This window comes from Medicago truncatula, chromosome 5 (assembly GCF_003473485.1).
Source record: "Medicago truncatula cultivar Jemalong A17 chromosome 5, MtrunA17r5.0-ANR, whole genome shotgun sequence".
NCBI classification, from domain to species: Eukaryota; Viridiplantae; Streptophyta; class Magnoliopsida; order Fabales; family Fabaceae; genus Medicago; species Medicago truncatula.
The window spans coordinates 31,282,541-31,310,026 of NC_053046.1; the positions used below are offsets into that span (position 1 = coordinate 31,282,541).

General features: G+C 32.0%; 2 protein-coding genes, 1 long non-coding RNA gene and 1 pseudogene across 3 annotated transcripts; 1 reads left to right on the forward strand and 3 right to left on the reverse strand.

Annotated features, from left to right (window-relative positions):
• Window positions 1-558: 558 nt before the first annotated feature.
• LOC11405509 (cytochrome P450 CYP736A12) lies at window positions 559-3,147 on the reverse strand. The gene is made up of 2 exons (XM_003615618.3): window positions 2,341-3,147; window positions 559-1,597 (listed from the first exon to the last, which is right to left on the reverse strand). Exons 1-2 carry the CDS (start codon window positions 3,034-3,036, stop codon window positions 758-760), a joined length of 1,536 nt encoding a protein of 511 aa, XP_003615666.1. The 5' UTR covers window positions 3,037-3,147; the 3' UTR covers window positions 559-757.
• A 3,547-nt stretch (window positions 3,148-6,694) lies between these two features.
• LOC11406321 (cytochrome P450 CYP736A12) lies at window positions 6,695-9,623 on the reverse strand. The gene is made up of 2 exons (XM_003615619.4): window positions 8,778-9,623; window positions 6,695-7,705 (listed from the first exon to the last, which is right to left on the reverse strand). The coding sequence occupies exons 1-2, from the start codon at window positions 9,468-9,470 to the stop codon at window positions 6,872-6,874; spliced, it is 1,527 nt and encodes a 508-aa protein (XP_003615667.2). The 5' UTR covers window positions 9,471-9,623; the 3' UTR covers window positions 6,695-6,871.
• A 2,438-nt stretch (window positions 9,624-12,061) lies between these two features.
• On the reverse strand, window positions 12,062-18,304 carry LOC25495061 (cytochrome P450 CYP736A12-like; annotated as a pseudogene).
• Window positions 18,305-23,578: 5,274 nt separating this feature from the next.
• Window positions 23,579-24,603, forward strand: LOC112422224 (uncharacterized). The gene is made up of 2 exons (XR_003012558.2): window positions 23,579-24,049; window positions 24,222-24,603. It is a non-coding gene; the product is annotated as an uncharacterized lncRNA (long non-coding RNA).
• Window positions 24,604-27,486: the final 2,883 nt, after the last annotated feature.

A 27,486-nucleotide genomic window follows, 5' to 3' on the forward strand; every position in this document is an offset into this window, starting at 1 on the left:
ATGCAATTATAACATAAGGGATGCCTAAAATTCTAGAAATTAGAGGAACAAATAAATAATTTGATTAGAGGAAATATTGGAAGTAGTGTTTTCATAGTACTGAATAGTTTGATTCACCATAAAAAACTCCATCAATTTTAAAAATTTATCATTAGCTGAGTTAAGGTTTGTATCTCTGTTTCTTTGATTAACTTCATCTTATTTGTCGTTCTACAATCTCCATAGTAACATTCTAGTTTTGTTGTCATGTGTGATATGTTGTGTTAAAAAAGCTTTAGAATTTGAAGGTCTACCTCATTTCTAGAATTGATATTAGCATGTTTGTGCAAGCGGTTGATTTATCAATTCAGTGATAAAAACCCACGTTTGAAGAGAAGCTACCTTTTGAAGCTTCTTTAAATCACGTTAAAAATTACCTCGGGACGTGGAAAAGGTGTTTTGGCCGTGAATCCAAACACACCATATGTCCCATACCAATTTTAAATTCAGTAATAATAATAATAATGATAAAACAGAATTGAAACAAATACTTTGAGTAAAATACTTTGCACCATACCATTGATCATGAAGGCATGTGATATGCTTGTATTATTCATTTTATTGACCTCCATGTCCCAATGGAGACTCAAATGTTGGCTATGAACATATATAAAGAACAAGCAATATGCATTAAAACATCATTAATAGACCTGCCATACTTAGCATCTTTATTACTAGTAGAAACTTGTTGAACAAGAACATAGTATTATTCTTGTAACTATTCATGCTTAGCATCATCCAAACGATAACTCGGTATTGCCTGCAAATGCTGAGCTCTTGGTATAGAGAGTCCAAATTTCTCCTCCATATTCAAATTGGAAGGACTAATATTATGTGGAAGTTCCCAGTTAAAGCAATGCACAAATTGAGCTATAACCAACTTAACGATAATTAAACCCAATTGAATTCCAGGACAACGCCTACGACCAGAACCAAATGGTATAGATTCAAACTCATGTCCTTGATAATTCATTTTCTTGTCAATAAATCTCTCTGGGTAAAATTCATCAGCATTTTCTGACCAAACGTTACAATCTCTCCCAATAGCCCATGCATTTACTATAACTCGAGTCTTTTTCGTTATAAAATATCCATCAATTGTTATGCTCTCTCTACATTCACGAGGGATTAATAAGGGTCCAACAGGATAAAGTCTTAAGGTTTCATCAACAACCATATCTAAGTAATTAAACTTCTTCAGATCCTTCTCTTCAACCATTCTTTTATTTCCTACTTCATTTTGTATCTCATCTTGAAGAATTTTCATCACTCTTGAATGCCTTAGAAGTTCAGATAAAGCCCACTCAATCGTGGTAGCAGATGTATGAACTGATGCCGCTATCATGTCGAGCAAAATAGCCTTGATGTTAGTTCGATCAATGACGAGATTTTGTTCACCCTCGACATCAATGGTTTGGTGCATAATTGAAAGAAGTATGTCTACAAAGTCTTCATTACGAGTTTTGTCAGTATTAGTAGTCTGTTCGTGCTCTGTTATTATCATCTCCAAAACCTCATCGAGGGCTTTACTGGTTTTTTTGCAAGCTCGTGTTAATCCCTAACAAAAAATTAAACTTATAATTGATATCAGCTACTACATGAATATTTTCACTGAACTTAACAAAAGCATATGTAAATTGAGTATGAAATCGATAGCTGATTTATTTATTTACTATCTATTTATTTTGGTTACATGAGAAAGAATCTGAAGAAGTTTAATTAAAAGTGAAGGGCAATTGAAATAAAATCAGGTAACCCAATTTATTGCCATAGAGGAAAAATCACATGTTATTTCAATTTTTGAAAAACATTTTAGTGTTACTAATTTAAAAAAAAAAAAAAGTAAATCTTCTCCTCCCTTTTCTTCTTAAACCCTCCATTCAAACACAACGCACAATATTCAATCTTTTTCTTTCTTATATAGCGATATCAACACAAAGATACATCTTTATAAAAATTATAAAAAATCAACACAAAGATACTCTCAAGTCTTAACCACCAATTAAATATCAATAAACTATAAATATTTTTCTTTTTTCCATATCATCAAATAAAAGGCAACCCGGTGCACTAAAGCTCCCGCATACATAGGCCCCGGGAAGGGGTCCCACCATTTAGTGTAATGTACACAGCCTTACCCTGTTGTTTATATAAGAGGTTGTTTTCCGGACTTGAATCTATGACCTTTCAGTCACATGACAACAAATTTATCAGTTGCGCCAATGTTAACCTCTTTTCCATATAATCAAATAATCTCATAAAATTAATTAGAATTTTTAATATGAAATTGTCAAGACGTACCTGAAGGTCAAAAACGCCTAGCCAAGGTACATAATCAGCCAGATTAAAAGCTCCCATCAAAGCCATTGCTTCTAGAACTAACTTATTCATGTCAAATTGCTCATACTTACTCCGACCAAACATCATCTTATACACAATATCCTCAATAAGATTCTCTACAACCTCACTAACATTCACAACCTCACCCTCCAAGGCAGCTTTCTCCAAAGATATAACCAAAACATCCAACTTCTCCTTCCTAATAGGACCAAACATCTCAACTTTTGAAGCACTAAAAAGTTTCAAAGTGCAAAATTTCCTCACACTACGCCAATAAGGACCATACTCAGAAAAAGCCATCCCTTTGGAACCATAAGACATGAGATCTGATCCTTGAACCTTTGGTCGACTTGCAAAAACGATGTCATGAGTTTTGAGGAATGATTCTGCAGCTTTTGAAGATGAAATGATAATAGTTGGAACTTGACCAAGTTGTAAGGACATGATTGGACCATATTTTTTGGAGAGTGATTGAAGTGTTCTATGTGGAAGTTTGCCTAATATGTGAAGATTTCCAATTATTGGTAGTGTTGATGGACCTGGTGGTTTTTTATGGTTTAGGGTTTTTTGTTTTGGATGTAAGTAGAGTTTGAATAGAAAGTACATGAAAGTGAAGAGAAGAAAAGCAAACATTGTTGTTGTTAGTGCAAAAGACATGTCTACAATGAATGCTTTGGTTTGGCTGAAGTACGTAACAAGGTTGAAGACTATATAGAACTCCAAGTTAATCTCAGATTATCTTGAAACCGGTGGTGTACGTGTTTGGTTTGTATATCTAGCTAGTGAGATATTTATGGAGATATTTATGTATTTCTACCCTTGTCTTAGTCTTCTTCTCATAATAACGACGAGGGTATATTTGTCCATTTCCGTATCATTTTGCTAATTTGTGATTAAGTTGGTCAAAAGATAAAATTTTAAATGATTAAATAATGCAAATGTAAATTGTCAGGATTAGCAATTATATGAACTAATTTTTAAATGACACCTAATTGCAAATATGAAAAACATCATTCAAATATTTTTTTTTTTTTAAATGATCAACTATGCACGTACATTTTATGAACGTCGATTTGTTACAACCGACAATGTACATGCACACGTTGGATATGATTTACCATTATTTTAATATTCTTTTATCCATCTCGTTGTGCATGCTTGTCAATTTAAAAAGTAAAAGAAGGATGTTATCCTCCTCGTTTTCAAAGCACTGTGTAATTTGATTCACCGTGAAAACTCCATCGGTATAATAATTTACTAGCTGAGCAAGATAACTTACTAATAATGTGATCAAATAGTAACGTTTTTTAATAGAGGAATGATATTAGAACATCCATTTTTTAATAATTTTTTTGACAACTTTCTCAATCATACTTACGTTATTCTTTACTTTATCTTTCTACTATGGTTTTCGTTCACATACCTACTTTTTCTTTGTAAATTATAGTTGTTCCAAAAGTTGTCAACCAAACGGTTGTTCAAATAACATTCATCTTTTTAAGGGTTAATAAGTAAATGGTCCTTATAAATATTCATAATTTTGTTTTTAGTCCCTACAAAGTAAAATCACATTTTTTAGTCCCTATAAAATTTTCCATCAATATTTTTAGTCTCTATAAAATTTTTCATTAGCATTTTTCGTCTATATAAAAAAATTTCATCAGCATTTTTAGTCCTTAAAATGTCACATTGACTAAAAAGTGTGATTTTATTTTGTATAGACTAAAAACAAAACTGTGAATATTTATAGAGACTAAAAATTCTTTTTTTTTTTTAAAAAAAAAAAAGGGACTAAAAATTTAATTAACCCTCTTTTTAATATTTACATTTGCAATTTAAATCTTATCTCGAGTAATACAGCAGCATGAGTGATTTTGAAAGTGGTCTTATAGGAAAAATACCACATTTGTTTTTTAGATTTTGGTTATGGAAAGGTCAAATACTTCTAGCGATTTTTAAGTTGGTTGTTTATAATAAGTTAATTTTTTAAAGTTGATTCGATAGAAATGATCTATCTGAAATAAATTCGAAATTTAAAGGACCTATCTGAAACCTTAGAAACTTAAAAGACATATCTGAAACAAACTCGAAACTTAAATGACATATCTAAAACCTTAAAAACTTAAAGGACCTATCTGAAACAAACGTAAAACTTAGAAGATCCAGTGAGGTATTTGACTAGAATGTTACAACTTAAAAAAAAAAAAATTAACTTGTTACAATTTACAAACATGAAACAGGATAGACAATATATTTGGTCTACAGGAGAAAGATCAGGTTTTGGAAATTAATTTATGTACTAAAATGTTATTGTTTATGATTAAATTTTTTAAGATTTAGAAACTAAATTTGGTCTTAAAGTTCATATTGAAGAAAGAAATTATTGAGTCGCAAGAGTTCAGTTGTCAGATCTAGTATAGCACGGGAATCATAGAGAGAGAGAGAAAGTAGATCTATAATAGAGAAAGAGAACAAAAGACTTGATTGTTTTGTTATCCAAATCTAGAGTCAGAAAACAACACATGCAAAAAAGTTACACAAAACTCTCTCATATTCATGGTGGCATTTAGGGTGGGTAAGGGAAAGAGTTTCCTACCATAAAAAAGTTGATTTTGACCATTAGATCAAATAGGAACACTAATCATACTATGGTCTACCCACACTATATTTTTTCAATCTGTCTCCAACCTCACTCACCTCACCATTCTTCTCTCTCCTCCATACCCCCACTCACCCACCACCACCAGCCACCATGAAACTACAACCCAAAAATCTTCACGTGCTTACAATTAAGAAACATGCTTTTTATGGAACCAATTATCAAAATCAATCTTCATGAGTTGCAATCTAAAAAAAGTTAAAAATCAATCTTCATAGGCTTCAATCAAACCTGTAAGAATCGATAATTAATATATATGTAGTGACCCATTGAACTAAAATTAAGTAGCAAACAATAAATATTACAGTAATATTATAGCCCATATTTGGATTATCACATCATGGAATTTTTTACGAAGGGGGGATATAAATGGGGCGATTGAATGATTAAGAGAAACTGGAAAAGAGAGATTGAGCTAGGTGCGTCGGATCTGAAGCTTGCTTTGGACGAGAATGGAAGGAACCGGTGGTGATAGTGGCTGTAGGTGATGTTGCGGGTGGTGGAGAGCAAGGAGGAGAGAGAAAGGTGGGTGGGAAAAGATAGGGTGTAGACAGTCCATAATAAAATCAGTATTCCTTTTTAATTTAACGGTAAAATGTCAACTGACCTATGGTGGGAAAATCTTTCCCCTTCCCACCCTAAATGCCACCCATATTCATTATTTTGATTTTTTTTTTTTTTTGAATGATATTCATTATTTTGATATCAATACATAATACAAATAAAAATATAAACATACTTTAATACTTTTTGAATCAAATAATAGTTAATGTGCAGTATATTATACATGTACATTGTGGAAAACCATAGAGGAATAATAAGTATTTACATCTTTTATATGTTGTTCTCCAATCTTAATGGAGCAGTATTCTAGTTATTAAGTTGTCATGTGTGATATGTTGTGTTAAAAAAACTTTAGAACTTCAGGTCTACCTCATTTCTAAAGTGTGCCATACCAATTTTAAAATCAGTAATAATTAGGGGTGTTCAAAACCGAACCAACCCAATAGAAAAACCGCAAACCGAACCAACCCAAACTGAAACCGCAAAAAACCGCACTTGGTTCGGATGAGTTCGGATGATTTTTAGACTGAACCGCGCGGTTCGGTTCGGTTTGCGGTTTACATCTCAGCAACCGAACCAAACCAAACCAAACCGCAAAAATACTCAATGTTATTAAACTAAGTAAGTATTGTACTAGCCCAATACCAAAGTGAACCCAAGTCCAAGCCCAACACTATCCAGCTATTATTTTGGTTCTGTAATGTTATTTTAGATAAATAACTTTTATTGGTATTGTAATGCTATTTTGGAACTTCAAATTCTTTTTTTGAATAATTAAAATTGCTTGGTACTAGTTGGCAATATTAAGTTAATGTAATTTTTTTATTTATCTCGTGATTAACCGCATCAACTGAACCAATCCAAACCGCATTGGTTTGGTTTGGATGACTTTTTAAAAAACAACCGAACCAAACCAAACCGCATGCTTTTTTCTCTCGCGGTTTGGATTATTATTATGCTTGAAACCGAACCAAACCGCACCGCGAACAACCCTAGTAATAATAATAACAGAGAATTGAAACAAATACTGAGTAAAAGAAAGAGATAGGGTAGAGATGAAGGAGATTTGTACTATAGACTTGCACCATACCATTGATCATGAAGGTATGTGATTTTATTGACCTCCATGTCCCAATGAAGACTCAAATGTTGGCTATCAAACATATATAAAGAACAAGCAATATACATTAAAACATCATTAATAGACCTCCTAAGCATCTTTACCAATTATATACTTGATGAACACGAACATAGTAATTATTCTTGGAACTATTCAAGCTTAGCATCATCCAAACGATAACTTGGTATTGCGTGCAAATGCTGAGCTCTTGGTATAGTGAGTCCAAATTTCTCCTCCATATTCAAATTGGAAGGACTAATATTATGTGGAAGTTCCCAGTTAAAGCAATGCACGAATTGAGCTATAACCAACTTAACCGTAATCATACCCAATTGAATTCCAGGACAACGTCTACGACCAGAACCAAATGGTATAGATTCAAACTCTTGTCCGAGATAATTCATTTTTTTCTCAATAAATCTCTCTGGGTAAAATTCTTCAGCATTTTCTGACCAAACATCAGGATCTCTCCCAATTGCCCATGCATTTACTATAACTCGTGTCTTTTCTTTTATAGAATAATCATCAATTGTTATGTTCTCTCTACATTCACGAGGGATTAATAAAGGTGCAACAGGATAAAGTCTTAAGGTTTCATCAACCACCATATCTAGGTAATTAAAATTCTTCAAATCCTTTTCTTCAACCATTCTCTTATTTCCTACTTCATTTTGTATTTCATCTTGAAGAATTTTCATCACTCTTGGATGCCTTAAAAGTTCAGATAAAGCCCACTCTATCACGTTTGAAGATGTATCAATTGATGCCCCTATCATGTCGAGCAAAATAGCCTTGATGATCGTTCGATCAATGACGAGATCTTGTCCACCCTCAACATCAATGGTTTGGTGCATAATTGAAAGAACTGTGTCTACAAAATCTTTAGGATCGTCTGTATTAGTAGTTTGTTCATGCTCTGTTATTATCATCTCCAAAACTTCATCAAGAGCTTTACTGGTTTTTTTGCAAGCTTGTGTTAATCCCTATCAAAAAGTTAACTAATAATATCAGTTACTACATGAATATTTTCATTGAACTTAACAAACCCACGTTTATGATAACCTATTATGGGGTAATTTGATCTATATAGTTGATCTTACTCAGTCGGATAAGACTTGATTGTTGTTATTAACAAAACCGTAAAAACATAAGTAAATTGAGGATGAAATGGATAACTGAAATATTTAACCGAATGGAAAATATTTAAGAGTTAACTCATTTTTTTTGTAGAGTTAATTCAATTTTCCCTTGTGTATAGTAAAGGGATTATCTAACTTGTTTTCAAATTTCTCTTACTTCTAGTACCTAAAATATTTTGATATTGTGAAATTTGACCCAGTTTCCAATTTCATATATAAAAGTGAAGGGCAATTGAGATAAAATCAGGTAACCCTTTTAAAGCCATAGAGGGAAAAACACTAAAGGACCAATACCGAACTATTAAATATTGAGTGACCAAAATCACTCAATCACTCTATTTATGAGTTTTTTGTTTTGTTTTGAAGAACACTCTATTTATGAAACAGCACACTTCCGGATCTCAAGCCAATACCATCAGGCCAATCTAAGTGTGTTAAAAATAAACATATGTTTTTTTGAAGAAGTTAAATTAACCCACTTAAATTGGCATCAGAGAGAGTCGAACCTGAGACCTCGAGGAGGTGCATACTCCCGGATCCCAAGCCAAAATCATCAGACTAAAATAAATGTATGTTAATATTCAATATCTTTCTTTCTTATAAATACTACCTCCGTCCTTAATTATAGAACCATTTCGTGAAAAACACAGGAATTAAGAAAATTAATTGTTGAATTAATTTTGTTTACAATTTATATTGTTTTACATATTTATCCTTTATGAAAGAAATTAGCTGATGTTTTCGTAGAATATTTATTATATATTGTATAAAAATATGCAACATAAATAAGGATATATTGATAAAGAAATAATTAATCTACATTAAAATTTGAAAGGGTTCTTATAAAAAGCGACAGAAAAAACACAAAATGATCTTATATTTAACGAGATAGTAGTAATAAATAGTACAAATGTACCTGAAGGTCAAAAATGCCTAGCCAAGGAACATAATCAGCCAGATTAAAAGCTCCCATCAAAGTTAATCCATCTTTAATCATCTTCTTCAAGTCAAATTGCTCATACTTACCTCTACCCAATATCATCTTATACACAATATCCTCAATAAGATTCTCGACAATCTCACTAACATTCACAACCTCACCTACCAAAGAAGCTTTCTTCAAAGTGTTAACCAAAACACCCAACTCCTCTTTTCTAATAGGACCCGACTTCTCAACTTTTGAAGCACTAAGAAGTTTCAAAGTGCAAAATTTCCTCATACTGCGCCAATAAGGACCATACTCAGAAAAAGGCAACCCTTTAGAACCATAGGACATGAGCTCTGATCCTTGAATCTTCGGTCGGCTTGCGAAAACGATGTCATGGGTTTTGAGGAATGATTCTGCTCCTTTTGAAGATGAAATAACAATTGTTGGAACTTGACCAAGTTGTAAGGACATGATTGGACCATATCTTTTGGAGAGTGATTGAAGTGTTCTATGTGGAAGTTTACCTAACATGTGAAGGTTTCCTATTATTGGTAGTGTTGGTGGACCTGGTGGCTTTTTATGGTTAATGGTATTTTGTTTTGGATGTAAGAAGAGTTTGAATAAAAGGTATATGAAAGTGAAGAGAAGGAAATAGAGCATAGTTGTTGCTGCAAAAGACATGACCACAATGAATGATTTGGTTTGGCTGAAGTAACGAGGTTGAAGATATCAAGAACTCCAAGTTGGTGTACACGTTTTTCTGTGGACAGAGAAGCTACAACATATGTCACCATACCACCAAGGAGTGCTCCATTTATCTATTCCTTGTTGAAAAAGTATTGGTTGATCACAATTTTTGAATACAATATTTGGCACACATTGGAATGTTAGAGGTATCAATAACTTTGATACTTGGATTGCTTTAAAAATTTATATATGTCACAAATTCTAATTTTTATTGTGGATTTCCTAATTACAGATTTCTTTGATCTGTTCTTTGGACTGTTTTGTTGTTTCCACTGTTGCTTTTCTTTTCCGTTCATTTTGAGAGTTTTGGTCTTGTCCACCCTCCTTTTGTAATTATTTTTCCCCCTTTTTTAATAAAATCTTTTGAGTTTGGCGGCATACGATGGAGGTCTCTTGAGATGCCAACCTAGTTGGGATGTCGATGATGTCTCTTGATGCCTGTCCTCTCTCTTGCTTATAAAAAAAAACTCGAATGACGAAAAAAAAAACTAAGGTTAAATTGCATATTTAAGTCTAAATATTCATTATTTTTAGGGTCAAATAATGTTTACACGAGCGAATTTTGGTTTAAAAAAGAAAAGTTTGAGATTCCTCTTCCATTTTAAGATTTTTTGATTGTGTACAATGGATTACGTAGTTGAGTGTGTATTTATATTTCTTTAAAAAAAAAAAAACTTCCACATGAATATTGGTTACCAAGTCATTAATTTTAATCCTGCAGAAAAAAAGTCATTAATTTTAAAAACATAAAATTATTTAAAACCCCTTTTTCTAGAATGTTTAAAGAGAAACCCAGATCACTGTTGCTTTTCTTTTAATCTTCATACATAAATCTTCATCACAACATTAATAAAAACAATTTCCAAAATCTTCTTCTGTCCTGTGTATTTTTTTCTTCTTCGTCTTTGTTTGCCATGTTTATGCAAAAAGAAAAAAAAAAACAACAAACACAAATATGCTACATTGGTGATTTAATCTTCCTCCCTTTTCAATTTTGTTACTTCTGCTACACTCCTCTTCTTAGGAAACTCTAAAACACCAATTTTATCAAGCTTCTTCAATTAAAAATCAACTTCTACCTAGAACCCTAAAAAAACACGCGCGCGGATTGCCCCTTCTACCTCCTTCTCCTCCAAGCGTGTAATAAACCAGCCACCATGGGTTCTCTTACAAACACACGAGACAAATAATGTTGAGATAACAAAAGATTGATAAAAAAATGAGATAAAAACAAATAAAAGAATCAAGAATTGGTTCAATGAACCATTATTTCACATTAACTTGTAATAGAAGCAATTACATGTACTTATGGTATTTCAGTGATAGATCAGCATAAACTACTGTGATCTTCACCTCACTGTATCATAACTAACTTTCCTAAACATGAGCAAAGTAGTCATAACATGATTTCTAAGTCTAAAACTGTCTTAAGCTTCAATTGCTTTTGTCGCAAGTAATGGAGGACTATGGTGCACATCTTCATCTTTACTTAGAAAACTTGCTTCCATTTCTTTTGTGATATGCTTTAACAAATACTTCTTCCAAAAGGATAAAGACAATAAACCATGGTTGTGGGTTGTTTCTAAAAATGGGTGGGAGAGAAAATTTTAAGGGTATCGATATGTCAGTCATTTAAAAATATAGGATACGATAAAATTAACATACACATATAAAAATTAAAATAAAGTTGTAAACATCAATTAAAACTCGGTAGGAGAGAGAATTTGAAGGGTATGGTTATTGGTCGTTTGGTTGAATCTATTAATCATGGACACAATATGAGCATCCGATACGACACAAATCGATACTTCAGTCATTGAAAAATATAAGATATGATATATTTAATTAACATACAAATATAAAAATTAAAATAAAGTTATAAATATTAGTTAAAAAATTTAAACTAAATTCACAACACAAACTCAATCGAAGCGATGAATTTCAAACTAAACTCAGAACTCTATCCTCTATAGTTGTTTGTTTAGAATTGGTAAGTTTGGCATATTACATGCACTCTTAGTTAGCTGTGATTTCAATTTGCAACCGTAAAATAATTATGGAAAAAAGAAAGAAAACTTAGAAAATTCTAATAAATTAAATGGGTACATTATAAGGGAACTTCTACGGTACACATCACAAATTAAGGTTTACCGGTACTCTTGCTCTATAAATTTATAAATTAACGATCATTTTATGAAATAAAAAAAATATTTGTCCATATTTATATTTTAGAAAACATCATTTCGTAAGAAAAAACATCATTTCATTGTTTATAAGAATCATATTAAATTTTTAACATTTTCTCATAAAAAATCATCAATATTCTTTATTATGAGTAATAAAAATTCAATTTTTTTTTATTTCGTCGAAGTTTTTGTTCAATAAGATTTAATTATTATAATTATCAATGATAATAAAAAAATCAAAAAACAACTCATTTAATTATTGATTTAACGATTTGATGTAACGATACACTCATATTTTTGGATGTACCATAGAATTTGCCACATTATAATTGACATGCATCAATCATAATCATAGTAAAGATAGAATGTAATTAGGGGAAAACTAAAAACTGAACAATCATGAGATGTATCAGAGACGTGTTGGCAGCGTATCGCAACGTATATGTGACGTGTTAAAAAAAATTATTTTTTATTTTTAATTAAAAAATTTGGATACTTCTTCGATACGTATGGACGAGAGCATATCAGGTGAGATTTAACGGTAATTTTGAATGCTTCATAGGGCTGAATCAATTAGGGAGATTTCTAATTCCGGCATTGGCGAATTCACCCCTCTCGTGCAATTGAACTCACATGTCTGATTCTGGAACCGATTCTTCATTAAATGTTGTTTTGGAAAGTACCAAGGTCGTTATAATACACTAATTGGTTAGACCCCCTTTCCGAACTTTCCGTTTGCAAGAGCTTTAGTGGACTAAGCTACCATACTTGGCATTTTTACTAGCAATTAACTTGTTGAACACAACATAGTATTGTACTTAGAACTATTCATGTTTAGCATCATCCAAACGATAACTTGGTATTGCATGCAAATGTTGAGTTCTTGGTATAGTGAGTCCAAATTTTTCCTCCATATTCAAACTAGAAGAACTAATATTATGTGGAAGTTCCCAATTAAAGCAATGCACAAATTGAGCTATAACCAACTTAATCGTAATTAAACCCAATTGAATTCCAGGACAACGCCTACGACTAGAACCAAATGGTATAGATTCAAACTCTTGTCCGAGATAATTCAGTTTTTCTCAATAAATCTCTCTGGATAAAATTCTTCGGCATTTTCTGACCAAACATTAGGATCTCTCCCTATTGCCCATGCATTTACTATAAGTCGTGTCTTTTCCTTTATAAAATAACCATCAATTATTGTGCTCTCTCTAGACTCACGAGGGACTAGTAATGGTGCAACAGGGTAAAGTCTTAAGGTCTCATCAACCACCATATCTAAATAATTCAACTTCTTCATATCTTTCTCCTCAATCTTTCTTTTATTTCCTACTTCATTTTGTATCTCATCTTGAAGCTTTTTCATCACTCTTGGATGTCTTAAAAGTTCAGATAAAGCCCATTCAATCGAGGTAGCAGATGTATCGATTGCTGCCACTATCATGTCGAGCAAAATAGCCTTGATGTTAGTTCGATCAATGACGAGATTTTGTTCACCCTCGACATCAATGGTTTGGTGCATAATTGAAAGAAGTATGTCTACAAAATCTTTATGATGAGTTTTGTTTACATTAGCAGCTTGTTCATGTTCTGTTAATATCACCTCTAGCTGCTCATCAATTGCTTTACTAACTTTCTTGCAAGATTTTGTTAATCCCTAACAATGAGTTAAACATAAAATATCAATTACTAAATAAATATTTTCATTGTACTTAACAAAATCATTAGAGCAAGTTTTTTTAAAAGAGTATCAATGTTCTCCATTTTCCCCCTTCATAACTAGAACTCGAAGCCCTATGAATATAGTTGAAGCATCTTACTAACTAAACTGGGCTTGAAAAATTGATAACAATATATTTAAGGAAATTTAAAATATTTAAAACTTGATTCAATTTGGTTTCTAAATTATGGCAACCTCTCATTATTTTTTTGAAGAAACTAAAATTAATGAAATATATTAACACCACGAGGGTCTTCCTAGCACAAGATGTACAAATGAATAAAAACCCAGCAAGTTACAACAAAAGAACAAAACATATATACAAGACAAGAGCCAACACCAGAAAACAAGCCAAAAAGAACAGAAAATAGCCAATGCCTAAAACAGTAAACGGATTAAGCCACCAACCATGATAATTGAAGGGAAGAAAAGGAAACTTCACCTTCAACCACTTAAAAGTTAACGCAACCTTTCATTATTAAAGATTAAACACCACAAAATGAAAATTACATCACCAAAAAATTATCAAAAATAAATTATCATGACCTTAATATTTTTCCATTGTGCAAAGAAGGGGTCGTCTGATTTTTTTCAAAATTTCTCCTACGTAGTACCTCAAATATTGAGATTGTGAAATTTAGCCCCCAATTTCAAACCATCACTTGGTATTTAAGGTATTTGTAACTAAAATCATCAGAATACCTTAACTACAAGTGAAGGGCAGTTGAGTTTGAAAATTAGGTAATCATTTTATTTAGGCTTAAACGTACTATTTACTCCCTAAGTTTGCAAAAGTTGTAATTTTGACCCCCATTAAAAAAAATGGTAAAAGTGACCCCATGTTTATCTCTTTTTGCAAAACGTTAATTTTGATTTGATCAAGCCTACATGGCACACCACATGTGTTTTTTCCAATTAAAAATTAAATAAAAAAGCCAGATATAAATTAATGAAATTAAATATAAATCAAAAAGCAAAAAAAAAACATAAGAGCACGTGATGTTTTTTGAAGAAAAGAGCACGTGAATTAAAATTTTGGAAATTAAAAAAAAATGGGCTATTTTTTCTCTCAAAATCAAAATTTGAAAACTCCAAATCAATTTCCATACGGTACGGCTTCGTGTCTGATTTTGTGAATAAATTCTAATGGATCTTTGAATTCATCTTCACTTGGATAATAAATTGGTGCTGGAGGTATAGTTGGAGATGAAATTGGGTGATTTTGACCTAATACACTATTTTTCAACAGACCTACGGTTTTATTTTATCATCACTATTGATACTGTCCTAAAGAAATGAGAGTTAAAGTGTATGCATGTTTAGTTTTCCAATTAATAAATGAAGGATTCGTTTTTTTTTTTCTTTCTTTCTGGGTTGGATTAGAAGATATGAAGATTGCTATGAAGTATGGAGATGAAGATATGAAGACTCACGTTGCTTTCTGGGTTTAATTTTCCTTTCTTACCCGAGTTTGATGTTACAGAGGAAGAAGAGAAGAAAACCAAGCGCTTCTCTCCTTAATTCTTTCCTTTTATTTTTTTATTCTTTTTTATTATTTTAATTCTACATATACACTTGTGGTATTTACATTTATTTTAAATTCAAAAAGTAGACACGTAGCGATTTTTTAACTGATGTGGCGTGACACATAAATTTGACTAAGTCAAAATTGAGGTTTTGCAAAATGGGATAAACATGGGGGGTCACTTTTGCCATTTTTTTAATAGGGTGCCAAAATTACAACTTTTGCAAACTTAGAGGGTTAAAAGTGCGTTTAAGCCTTTTATTTATTGAACTAGAAGAAAAACACTAAAGGGTTTGTTTAGTTTGGAAGAGAAGTTGTGAAGAGAGAGAGAGAGAGAGATATGTGAGAAATGAAGTAGATTTGATGTGTTGTTTGGCATAAAAGGGAGAAAAGAGAGATAGAAGAGAGAGAAGTGTTGATTATTTATAAAAGTACAAAGATACCCCTACAATAAAAAAATCTATTAAATTATTTAATCTTTGTCAAAATTAAATTATTTAATCTTTTATTCAAATTTATTCTAATTAATTAAATTATTTATTTAAACTTTATATCAATTAAATTTTTTTTTTTTGTGGTAAATTAAACTAATTAGTTTAACTGAATTAAGTTAAACAGATTATAGTTTTTATGTAATTCAATCAATCAATTATTAAGTACATTTAAAAAGTTTGCTTACTCACTGTATATTAGGCAAGGGACACATTATCAATTTATCACTAATCACACCAATGCTTCCGTTTTGTCCGTGCCGTGTTGCAAACTTGCAACAATTTCACAAGGGCATTAGTGGAATAAAAAATAAAAAGTGGGTTTCTTCTTTGTTTCTTCACTACTTTGGAGAGACTAAAAGGAGAGGTGGGTTATCTACCAAAAAAAAAAAAGGAGATGTGGGTTCCACATGTTTTTATCTCTCTTTCTTTTTCTAACCAAACAGGAGAAGTTTTGAACTTCTCACCTTTTTCTCTGCCTGCTCTTTCTCTTTCCTATTTCACCTCAACCAAACACAGTGTAAAGGATAAATACAGTGCAATACCACGTTTGAGTGACCAAAATTATATACAATCACGATATTTATTTATGAGACTTTTTTTTTTGAGGAAATTTGTTTATGAGACTTAAAATAAAACTAAAGTCAATGATTAATCTTTTATTTCTTATACATAATACTCCCTCTTTTTTAGGTTTTGTTTGATAAAAATAGTAAATAGCTGAAAAGTTAACTTATAATTTATAGTTTATGGTTGATGTCTGATAGCTAATAGCTGATATCTGATGACTGATAACTTATAAGCTGATTGAAGTATTTGATAAAAGTAGCGCGGTTTAACTAGCTGATAAATGTAAAATGACTTCAAAGGATGTTGTTAATTCTTTATAAAAATGTTATCAATATTTAATATTTTTATCCCACAAACAAAATAATATCCGATTTGCAGAAATTAAAAAGAAAATTTAATAAAATCATTAGGGATAAAAAAAAAAAAAAAAAAAAAAAAAACAGAATTAAATTCTTAATATAATACATACACAAGCCAAAGTAAAATATAGTGGAAAAAAGTATATGTTTGTTATCGTTAGAATTAGAAGATTGCCAAAAGAAATAATCAAATTGGAACATAAGTCGCTGAAATAATTCAATCCAATGGTTTCCTTAAAAAATAAAAAAATAATAATCAATCCAATGAAATAAAAGATGATAAATTATACACTATAAATTCAAACGCTATAAGCTATATGAAAGATAAGTTATAAGCTAGTAAAATAAGCTATAAATTTATGGTAAAAAGATTGTTATCAAACATGACAATTTAAGAAAATTGACAAAAAGAGCATAATTTGTTTTAAATTATTTATAAATTATGTTCTTGACCTTGACAAAAAGAGCCTAAATTATAAATTTTTTTAGGGGAAATTGTTTCAAATTATTAGTCGTTAACCAATAGCATATTAATTATTCCATATTCTTAAATATTTATTACTTTATCTTTTTTAAATTTTTTAATTTATTTTTTCTATATCATTCATTAATAAAAGGTAATTTTATAAAATGACTCATAATTTCGTTTTCTCATACAAATCTAATTATATTTTTTTAATCTGACCATGTATTAAAAAGAGGCCTTAAATATGATTGGTTATAGTCCCTGTAAATTTTTTTTTTTATTTTAGTCCCTACAAATATAAAAAATTTGATTTTGGTCTTTGATATTTTGTTTTAGTCCTTGTAAAATTGATTCATATTGGAATTGGTCCTTGTAGTATGTAGAATATTTGATTTTAGTCCCTTAAAATGAGGACTAAAATGAATATTATAGGGACCAATTTCAATATGAAATGATTTTACAAGGATTAAAACAAAATACCAAGAACCAAAACCAAATATTTTATATTTGCAGGGATTAAAATCAAAAAAATATTTTTATATGGACTAAAACAAACGCCAAATATTTGGAGGGACCATTTTCATATTTAAGCTTAAAAAAGCTATATATAATTTGACAAACTTACCTGAAGGTCAAAAATTCCTAGCCAAGGAACATAATCAGCCAGATTAAAAGCTCCAATCAAAGCCAATCCTTCTTGAACCAACTTCTTCAAATCAAATTGCTCATACTTACCTCTACCCAATATCATCTTATACACAATATCTTCAATAACATTCTCTACAATCTCACTGACATTCACAACCTCACCTACCAAAGAAGCTTTTTTCAAAGTGTTAACCAAAATACCCAACTCCTCTGTTCTAATAGGACCCGACTTCTCAACTTTTGAAGCACTAAGAAGTTTCAAAGTGCAGAGTTTCTTTACACTACGCCAATAAGGGTCGTACTTAGAAAACGCCAACCCTTTGCAACCATAAGATATGATCTCTGCTCCTATAAGTTTCGGTCGGTTTGCGAAAACGATGTCATGGGTTTTGAGGAATGATTCTGCTGCTTTTGAAGATGAAATGACAATTGTTGGAACTTGTCCAAGTTGTAAAGACATAATTGGACCATATTTTTTGGAGAGTGATTGAAGTGTTCTATGTGGAAGTTTGCCTAATATGTGAAGATTTCCTATTATTGGTAGTGTTGGTGGACATGGTGGTTTTTTATGGATAATGGTTTTTTGTTTTGAATGCAAGAATAGTTTGAATAGAAAGTATGTGAAAGTGAAGAGAAGGAAAGCAAATATTGTTGTTGTTACTGCAAAAGACATGTCTACAATGAATGGTTTGGTTGTACGTAACAATGTTGAAGTTGAAGACTATATAGAACTCCAAGTTGATCTCTTATTATCTTGAAACTCGTGATGTACGTGTTTGTTTGTGAAATTGTTTTTTTGGCATGTGTTTGTGAAAAAAAGTATTGGCTATTAAGATATTTCCCCGAAAAAGAGAGTATTAACTTATAAGAATTTTACGACGGCCCCCTTTTCGCCAGGGCCATATACTACGGATAGCACTTGTGTACCATTATGTTATATAACATTAGCCAATTAAGGTGTGACATGTGGCACACACTTTAAAAAACATATATCAAATAAAACATTTATAAAGTAACATTGGTATGTGGCACACTCTTATTGGTCAATGTTATATAACATTGATACCTTAATGGTACACAAGTGGTGTCCCATATACTACCCCCTATCAAGATGATTGATTTTGGTTAAATGTTTATGACTATTGAAAAAGTGGTTTGTTTGTGTAACTTTCTTACATGCGATGCACATTTTTGACAATTACAAAAAAATTTATTTTATTAGAGGAATATTAACAAAAGATAATTAAGAGTAGATATTTTAAAAGTATTTTGTTAAGAAAAATCTAATAACATCTTGGGTTAATAGTGTTTTTCACCCCTGTAATATATGTCATTTTCAGTTTTCGCCCCTATCAAATTTTCAGTTTGATTTCACCCTCGTAAAATTTTTATTTTCCGAAAAACAACCTTAATAGGCCATTCAAAAACCAAAATTTCTTGAAAAAAAAAAATCTGAAAATGGCCTATTAGGGGTGTTTTTCGAAAAATAAAATTTTTACGAGGGTGCAAATCAAACCAAAAATTTTATAAGGACGAAAACAAAAAATGACATATATTACAGGGGTGAAAAACACTATTAACCCTAACATCTTTATCTTACTATTTATCTTTATATTAATAGAAACATATATGATAAAATGTCTTGTATGAATAGTATACATAGTAAACTAAGAGAGTAATATAGTAGTACTAGCTAGTAGAATAAGTATGTTATGTTTCTTTTAGAGTAGATTAAGTATGTTAGGTTACTATTTGTCTATATAAACTTAAATAATTTAAATTTTAGATCAATTTGATCTTATAACAATATTCACCTTTTGTTTTTGTTAGCAAATATATTTGTATGATTTCTTTTTGAATTACATCAAAATACTTTAGAATTGTTATGTTTTTGAGAAATTAGAATTACATGATTATAAATGAAAACATTACAAAATATCCCCAAAACCATAGGTAATAGCTCTAAAACTCCTCTATTTCGGATCAAAACTAAATAAAAATTACTGAAAAATATGCTAAGAATAACGTAAGATGGTCTGTCATCAGTAGTTATAACAGAACTTCTAAGTCTAAAACTGTATTAAGCTTCAATTGCTTGTGTCATAAGTAACTGAGGACTATGTATGGTGCTCATCTCATTCATTACTTAGTAAACTAGCTTCCAAAAGGTCAAAGACAAAAACCATGGTCGTGGGTTGTTTCTGAAAATGGGTGGAAGAGAGAATTTGAAGGCAGTGATTGTTGGTCGTTTGGCTGAATCTATTAATCACGGGGCACGATACGAGTAGCAGATACAACACATATTGATATGTCAGTCATTGAAAAATATAGGATACGATACATTTAACATACACATGTAAAAACTAAAACAAAGTTGTAAACATTAATTACAAATTTTAAACTAAAATCACAACACAAACTCAATAGAAGTGGCGAATTTTCAACTAAACTTAGAACTCTATCCTTTATAGTGGATTGTTCAAAATTGAAAGATGATATGTCATCAGTAGTTATAATAAAACTTCCAAGTCTAAAACTATATTAAGCTTCAATTGCTTGTGTCACAAATAACTGAGGAGTATGGTGCTCATCTTATTCATTACTTAGTAAACTAGCTTCCAAAAGGTCAAAGAAAAATACTATGGTTGTGGGTCGTTTCTAAAAATGGGTGGGAGAGAGAATTTTAAGGTTGTGGTTGTTGGTCGTTTGGCTAATCTATTAATCACAGACACAATACGAGTATCAGGTACAACACGTATCGATACGTCAGTCATTGAAAATATAGGATTCAATACATTTAATATATACATATAAAAATTAAAATAAAGTAGTAAACGTTAGTTACAAATTTTAAACTGAAATCACAACACAAGCTTAATAGAAGTGGCGAACTTCCAACTAAACTCATAACTCATAACTCTATCCTTTATAGTGGTTTGTTCATAATTTGTAAGTGTGGCATATTATATGCACTATTAGTTAGTTTTGATTTTGATGACAGGTCATCTTACGTTATTTTTAGCATGTTTTTCAGTCATTTTTAGTAGATTTTAGCAGCAAAAAAGGTGGAGTATTAGAACGATTGCATATGATTTCGGGACTTTTGTAATGTTTTCTATATTTTAGTATGTAATTCTAGTTTTCCCGAAACATAACAATTTTAGGGGTTTTTTGAAGTACTTCACGAAGAAATCATGCAAATCGACAAATCAAGACCATCTGAAGATTTGTGAAGACTTTGGGAAGACCAAAAATGAAGATTCAAGAGACCTCATGAGACTTTACAGTGGGAGGAATTATGTTCCTAAGTTCCGAGGCAAGTTATTTGAAGACGAAGACCTAAAAAGACGGGAAATCGGAGAACCTGTGCCCATGAGGCAGCACCATGCGCCTAAAGCATGGTTTATGCGCCTAGATCATGGCTTTGGGTGCACTCTCATGTGCCCCAAGATAGAATTTTAAAGGTATGGTTGTTAGTTGTTTGGTTGAATCTATTATTCATGGACATAATACGAGTATCAGATACCACACGTATAAATACGGACATCAATCATTGAAAAATATAGAATACGATGCATTTAACATACACATAAAAATTAAAATAAAGCTCGGAACTCTATCCTCTATAGTGATTTGTTCACAATTGGTAAGTATGACATATTATATGCACTCTTAGTTAGCTGTGATTTCAATTTGCAACCGTAAGAGAATTATGGGAAAAAGAAAGAAAACTTAAAAAATTCTAATAAATTAACTGGGTATATATTATAATTTACATTCATCTAATTAAGGAGGGGAAAATTGAACAATCATGAGATGTATCAAAGGCATATTAGAAACGTGTTGACGACAACGTGTCGGTGACGAATCCAAATTTTTATTTTTTAGTTTAAATTAAAAAATTTGGACACTCTTTAAATATGTATCGACAATGTATCAGAACATATCAGGTGTGATTCAACGGCCATATTTGCATGCTTCATAGGGCAGAATCAAAAAGGGAGATTTATAATACCTGACACCGACGAATTTACCCCTGATACTGACGAGTTTCTCATTGAATGTTGTTTTGGAATGTACAAGGTTGTTACCAAATTTAACAGTTCTTGAATTGGATTCTAGGTTTTTATTGTATTAATCTCATATCTAGAATTTTTTGAGTTTGTCAAATGTAGATTTGATGTGGTGTTGTAATTTGGTTAATGTAGATTTTCGTTTATTTTGGGGTTAATGGTGCTTTACCCAGTGGCGGATCTTGAGTAAATTTATTGGGGGTGCCAAACCACCATGAAATATATGTAAACCAGTTTCAAAAAGTAGATAAAAATAATCACTTGCTGTAATGGTTTAAATTGTTTGAAAGCACCAAGTGGGATGCAGGTTTGAATCCCTGCTAGTGGTTTTTTTTGAATAAAAAATGTAAATACGAGAGAAAAATGTCAAAAAAGATGGCGTGAGTGTCGAACTCACTCGCGACCGTTGGTGGGACTATAAGACTAGCTTACTGCTGCGACAATTCAAAACTTACTAAAATAATATGTCTAATATGGTATATATTGAAAACCCAGGGGATGCCATGGCACCCAAGGGTCTCTACTAAGATCTGCCACTGGCTTTACCTGTAATATAGATCATTTTTTGTTTTCCTCCCTGTAAAATATTTTTTTTGATTTACCCGCTGTAATTTTATTTTTTTGGAATACCCCCTAATAGGTCATAAAAAAACGACTTTATTTATTTATTTTTTGTAGAATTTTTTCGTTTTTTTCATGAGTTTATTGATGATTTTTTTTTTTTAATTCAAAGTTTGTTGATGGATGTGATAAAGAATTTTAAAAATAAATAGTTTTTTTTGAATTATTTATGAAAAAATGTTGATTAAGATATTTTTCAAATGCCACGTAACATGATTGAAAGGTCACAAGCTCAAATTTTGAAAACGGTTTTTATGTAAAAATATGATAAAACTGCTACAATACACTAGTTGGTGAGACCGGCCTGCCCTTTTTATAATAGAAAAATTCCGATTTTAGGTGTCCCATAAGCTAATTTGTATTTTGTTTTTATCAATTATAAGCTAATTTATATAGTCATTTGTTAGTATGCTCTAAAAACAAAGAATCTTCAAATGATATGGGAGAATCTCAAACCTTTTTTTATGGATAAACCAAAACTCATCCAGAAAACACTATTTTGTGTTTCAAATATTTATATTTAATTCATTTCATGTGAAAAAAGAATATTTTCTTAAGACTTTTTTGTACTGCTCTAAATATACCTGAAAATCATTGATAATAACTTCTTAAAAAAAAAAAAAATCATTTTTTAAGAACTTTTTGTATTGTTCTAAATATACCTGAAAATCATTGATACTAACTTCTTCAACAAAAAATAAATCATTGATACTAACATCGTTGATTTGTACTATTGATTTGCACCAAATAATTTTTTTTAAGAAAGAAAATACAGTGTTGTTCATTAGCTATAATGTACGAAATACATGACGATGCGTTATTGTAAATGTGGGAGCTAACATGACCTAGGGCTACCTGAGCTAACTCGTGAACGACCTCATTAGCTTGTCTTCTATTGAACTCGACATGAGAGTTCTGATACCTATGATGGAACAAGTTTTTACAGTCAGATATAATACAACCAAATTCACTATTATCTTCTATTACTGACCTAAACTGATCAACGACATTCTTAGAATCTAAAGCAAAACCAACATTATCATATTGAAAGTTTGATATCCAATTTAAAGTCGTAGACATCCCAAAAGCCTCTCCTATATCAACTTGACAAAGGGGAGAGAAGCAATCAATTTTTGCAATCACAAATTACATGCAAAATCTCGCAAACATATGCATATACAAACCATATTCGTTGACTAGAAAAAAGAGGCATCAATGTTACAATTCACGGACCTAACATTTTGTTTATCATTACTAGAATTTGTTTATCACAAGCTCCACATGCCCGTTTTTATCATTACTAGAATTTGCCGCAATTCGGGACCTAATATTTTTGGCTGCTCTCCATTCATCAAGAAGATGTGTAGCACGTTCAACAACCTGCATATTTGTTTCATTTTGTTGCTACCATAGTTTGAGACTCCGCCGTTTTCACAAGCTCCACATTCTCGTGGCTAACGAGTGCATCTTTGCTTCCTTTAGAGAGCCTCCATTTATACCAATTCACTTCATGGATGTTTGACATGTGAAAAATAAAAAACCAATGGCTGAGATTAAAAGGCTTCGAAAAAAATACTTGTTTATTGGAAAATAAACACACGCCTCTGCTCTTCCTCCTATGATACAACACACTCCTTCATCTCCTAAAAACGCCGCCCCACCATCACCCTTTCGTCAGCGCCGGCGTTGCCACCAGGGTACCGTCGTCCCACCCTACCGCTCCACATAAGCAAAAACATCTTCCTTCCTCTACACCTTCTCTCATTGTTCCTGAGACTCCGTTCTTTCCGTTGTTCAATTCTAAAATTGCAATCGTTAAATGCACTTTCGCTCCTACAAATGCATCAGGTCATTCATTACTCATCTTAATTTTGTTTATTGTTTCTTTTTTTTGAAACCCTAGAAATATTCATTCTTAGTTATTTAGTCAGTTAATGTTGTTAATTTTGATATTATGTATATGAAATTGGAATATTAAACTGCAATAGCAATGTTTGTTTGTTTGTTGTTGTTGTTTAAGAATTAGTCAAATGATATGTTTGGAATCAGATGATAAACCTTAAAATTCTGAATGGGAAATTGGAATGAGAATGAGGATGCAGTAAGGGGGTTATTGTCTTCACACAGACCAAATACTGGAAATTCGACACGAACTTATGACTCGATTGATGCAAAGGGTCGGCGACGGACGACGGCTGGATGGTGGTTGATGACGATATGAGAGAAAGGGAGAAGAGCAGCGGTTGTGTGTAGATGAAGAGGGAGGAGCGTGAATACAATGGAACAATGTTTTACTTGTTTTTTGTATTATTTTCAATTTCAGCCAGTAGATATTTTTGTGCCACATGTTTTGTAGACATAATCTTAAATGAACTAAATAAAGTATAGCTAAATGGAGCAAAGATTCACTTGTGGCAAACAGCTCACTCTGAGCTGGAGAAAATTGATGCAAAAAATGAAAAATCATAGCATTCATATTATAATCTTGTCAGAGAGTACTATTAATTTTGTCCCAAAGATTAACATGATGCCATACTTGGATAGCACCAAGACATTTCAATAAGACATGGATACCATCGTCAAAATTATTCCCACAAGGAACACAATCAATAGGACAACGCACCCCTTGACTACTAAGATGGGCTCTTGTTGGAAAAGTATCCTCTAAAAACTCGCCATAAAAAATTGTTTACCTTAGGAGGAACCTTTAACTTTCACATGGAACTCCATTGCTCCAGAGTAAATGAGAGTTATCTGCAATTTCTGTAACTCAAAGGCAGTAGGCACTATGAACAGAATATTTACCATTCTTTTCCACTTTCCTAATCAATTTATCTTCAGTGACAAGAGGTTGGAGTGGTGTGTTCACAGTGAGTCATGCTGTAATCGGATCAAGAGATTATAAATTAAAGGAGTGTTCCATACCTTTCTGAATGGGTGAATAATATCTTTCACCGTAAAATGGGCTAGGGAGGCATACATAGGGTTGTTAGTAGATAATGCAATTCCCTCATTATGCCACCTTGCACCCTAATTCACAACAATCTTAACACGAAAAATACAACGTCGCACATATCTGGGATTGTGACCAATTCGAGAACTCAAATAATCACAATTAGAAAAATATCTCTCCTTAAAAAGATGGGAAATAAGACTCGATGTATCAGTGTGGAACTTCCAACCTCGTTTCCCCAACATAGACACATTAAAAGATGTGAGATCCTTGAAACCCATACCTCCATAATTTTTATGAATTGATAATCTCTCCCAAGACAACCAATGCATCCCTCTTCTCATTAATCATCCATGGCCCCACCAAAAAGAATTTATAATTTTTTTTCCATGGATTCGACTAACTTATTTGGAAAAAGAAAGATACTCATAATATAAGATGGAATATTTTGAAGCACTGACTTGATCATTACCTCTCTACCCACTTTGGATAGATACTTTCTTCTCCATGGATTGATTTTATGCCAAATACGGTCTTTGATAAAACTAAAAGTTGCTTCTTTACTTCGACGAACCATCGATGGCAAGCCAAGATATTTCCCTGTTCCCATAACAGCTCTAACTCCTAAGATGAGGGTTATGGAATCCTTCAACGGATTTGATACACTGCTACAATAATAAACCTCAAACTTTGGGAGACTAATAGCTTAACAGGAGGCTACCTCGTAAGTCTAAAGAATACTTTTCATGGTTAGAGCTTATCGCTCTTTAGCCCTGAAAAATAAGAAACAATCATCGACAAATAAAAGGTGAGAAATAACAAGTGCATTTATGTAAATAGAAATGTCGTGGATATCCCATCTTCGTTCAACACACAAAATAAAAAGATAAGGTGATAAAGGTTCTCCTTGAAGTAAACCTCTTCCGGGAATAATAGGTCTTCCAAATCATTGTTCACAATAACAGAATAGTCAACAGCTTCGATACACACCACAATAACCAGTCAATACGATCATAGGCATTACTAGTATCAAGCTTGAGAGATTTTTTTTTCATATCTAACACGCTTACTAACTTTCATATGGTGCACAACTTCGATAGCTATCATGTCATTGTCAATGATGGAGCGCCCCATAACAAAAGTTGGTTGATTGTCATAGATGCACTTATGGAGGATACTCTTATGTCTATTAGCTAGGACTTTGACAACCAATTTATATTGAACATTACACAAAGTTATAGGCTGCCAATCAGTACCTTTGGAAATCAAAGCTATATTTGTGGAATTAAGTGAAGGTAGAAAGTGATTGTGATTAAGCCACGAGCAACATTCATTAAAGATCTTCAAGATCTCAGGTTCGATTCTCTCCAATGCCAATTTAGTGGGCTAATTTAGCTTCTTAAAGAAAACATTCATTAAAGATATCAAGACTACCGATAGACCAAAAATGATGGAAAAAATACAGGATTAAAACCATATGGACCTGGACATTTATCCGGAAGCATAGAAAACATTGCATCCTTAAATTCCTGGACCTGAAACGAAGCTGTGAGAAAATCATTGTCTTTTGCAGAAATAACAGGCTCCATAGCATTAACTCAATCATCTTCTTCCGTAAACTTGTCAACCGAACCGGGTCTGCAGATGCCCCTGATAAGTGCTAGAAAGTTGTAATTTAAGTGATATATTTTAGGCACTTTTGTTACTTGTTTTGCAAGTTATTAAGGGAAAAGCCGAGAAATAAGTGATTATTGCCCTTTTACGCTTTATCTATCTTACTTCACCCATTTGTGCAGGATTCGAACTCAAGACATCAAGCAAAGAGAAGAAAATCGAGAAAAGTACAAAAAGGCAGAAAAAGGAGATCACTCGCCTCCAACTCGCCATGGCAAGCAGAAAAGGCGAGCAATTCCAGAATGCAACAAAGATCACACGCCACCAACTCGCAATGGCGAGTAGAAGGCGAGCTTACTCGCCGTGGCGAATGGAAGGACTCGCGAGGCGAGTAAGGGCGGTTTAGCCTCTAAATGCTGACGTGGCACAAACCCAATGGGGAAGAAACTTCAACTCGCCTTGGCGAATGAAGCAGCTCGCGAGGCGAGTGAAGGCAGACTCAGAATTCTATAAATAGCCCACTCAACCATTTCAGAAAAAGATAGTTTTTTATATAGTTTTTAGATAGTTTTTCTCTTAGTTTTTCACTTGTAATATTCTTAGAGAGAGAGAGAGATAGGGCTTGTGCTTTATAGAGTGAGAGTGATAGAGAGTGGATTCTTCATCCTTTGTTGAGACATCACAAGTTGTAATGAATCTTGCTTCTTCAATTCATTCT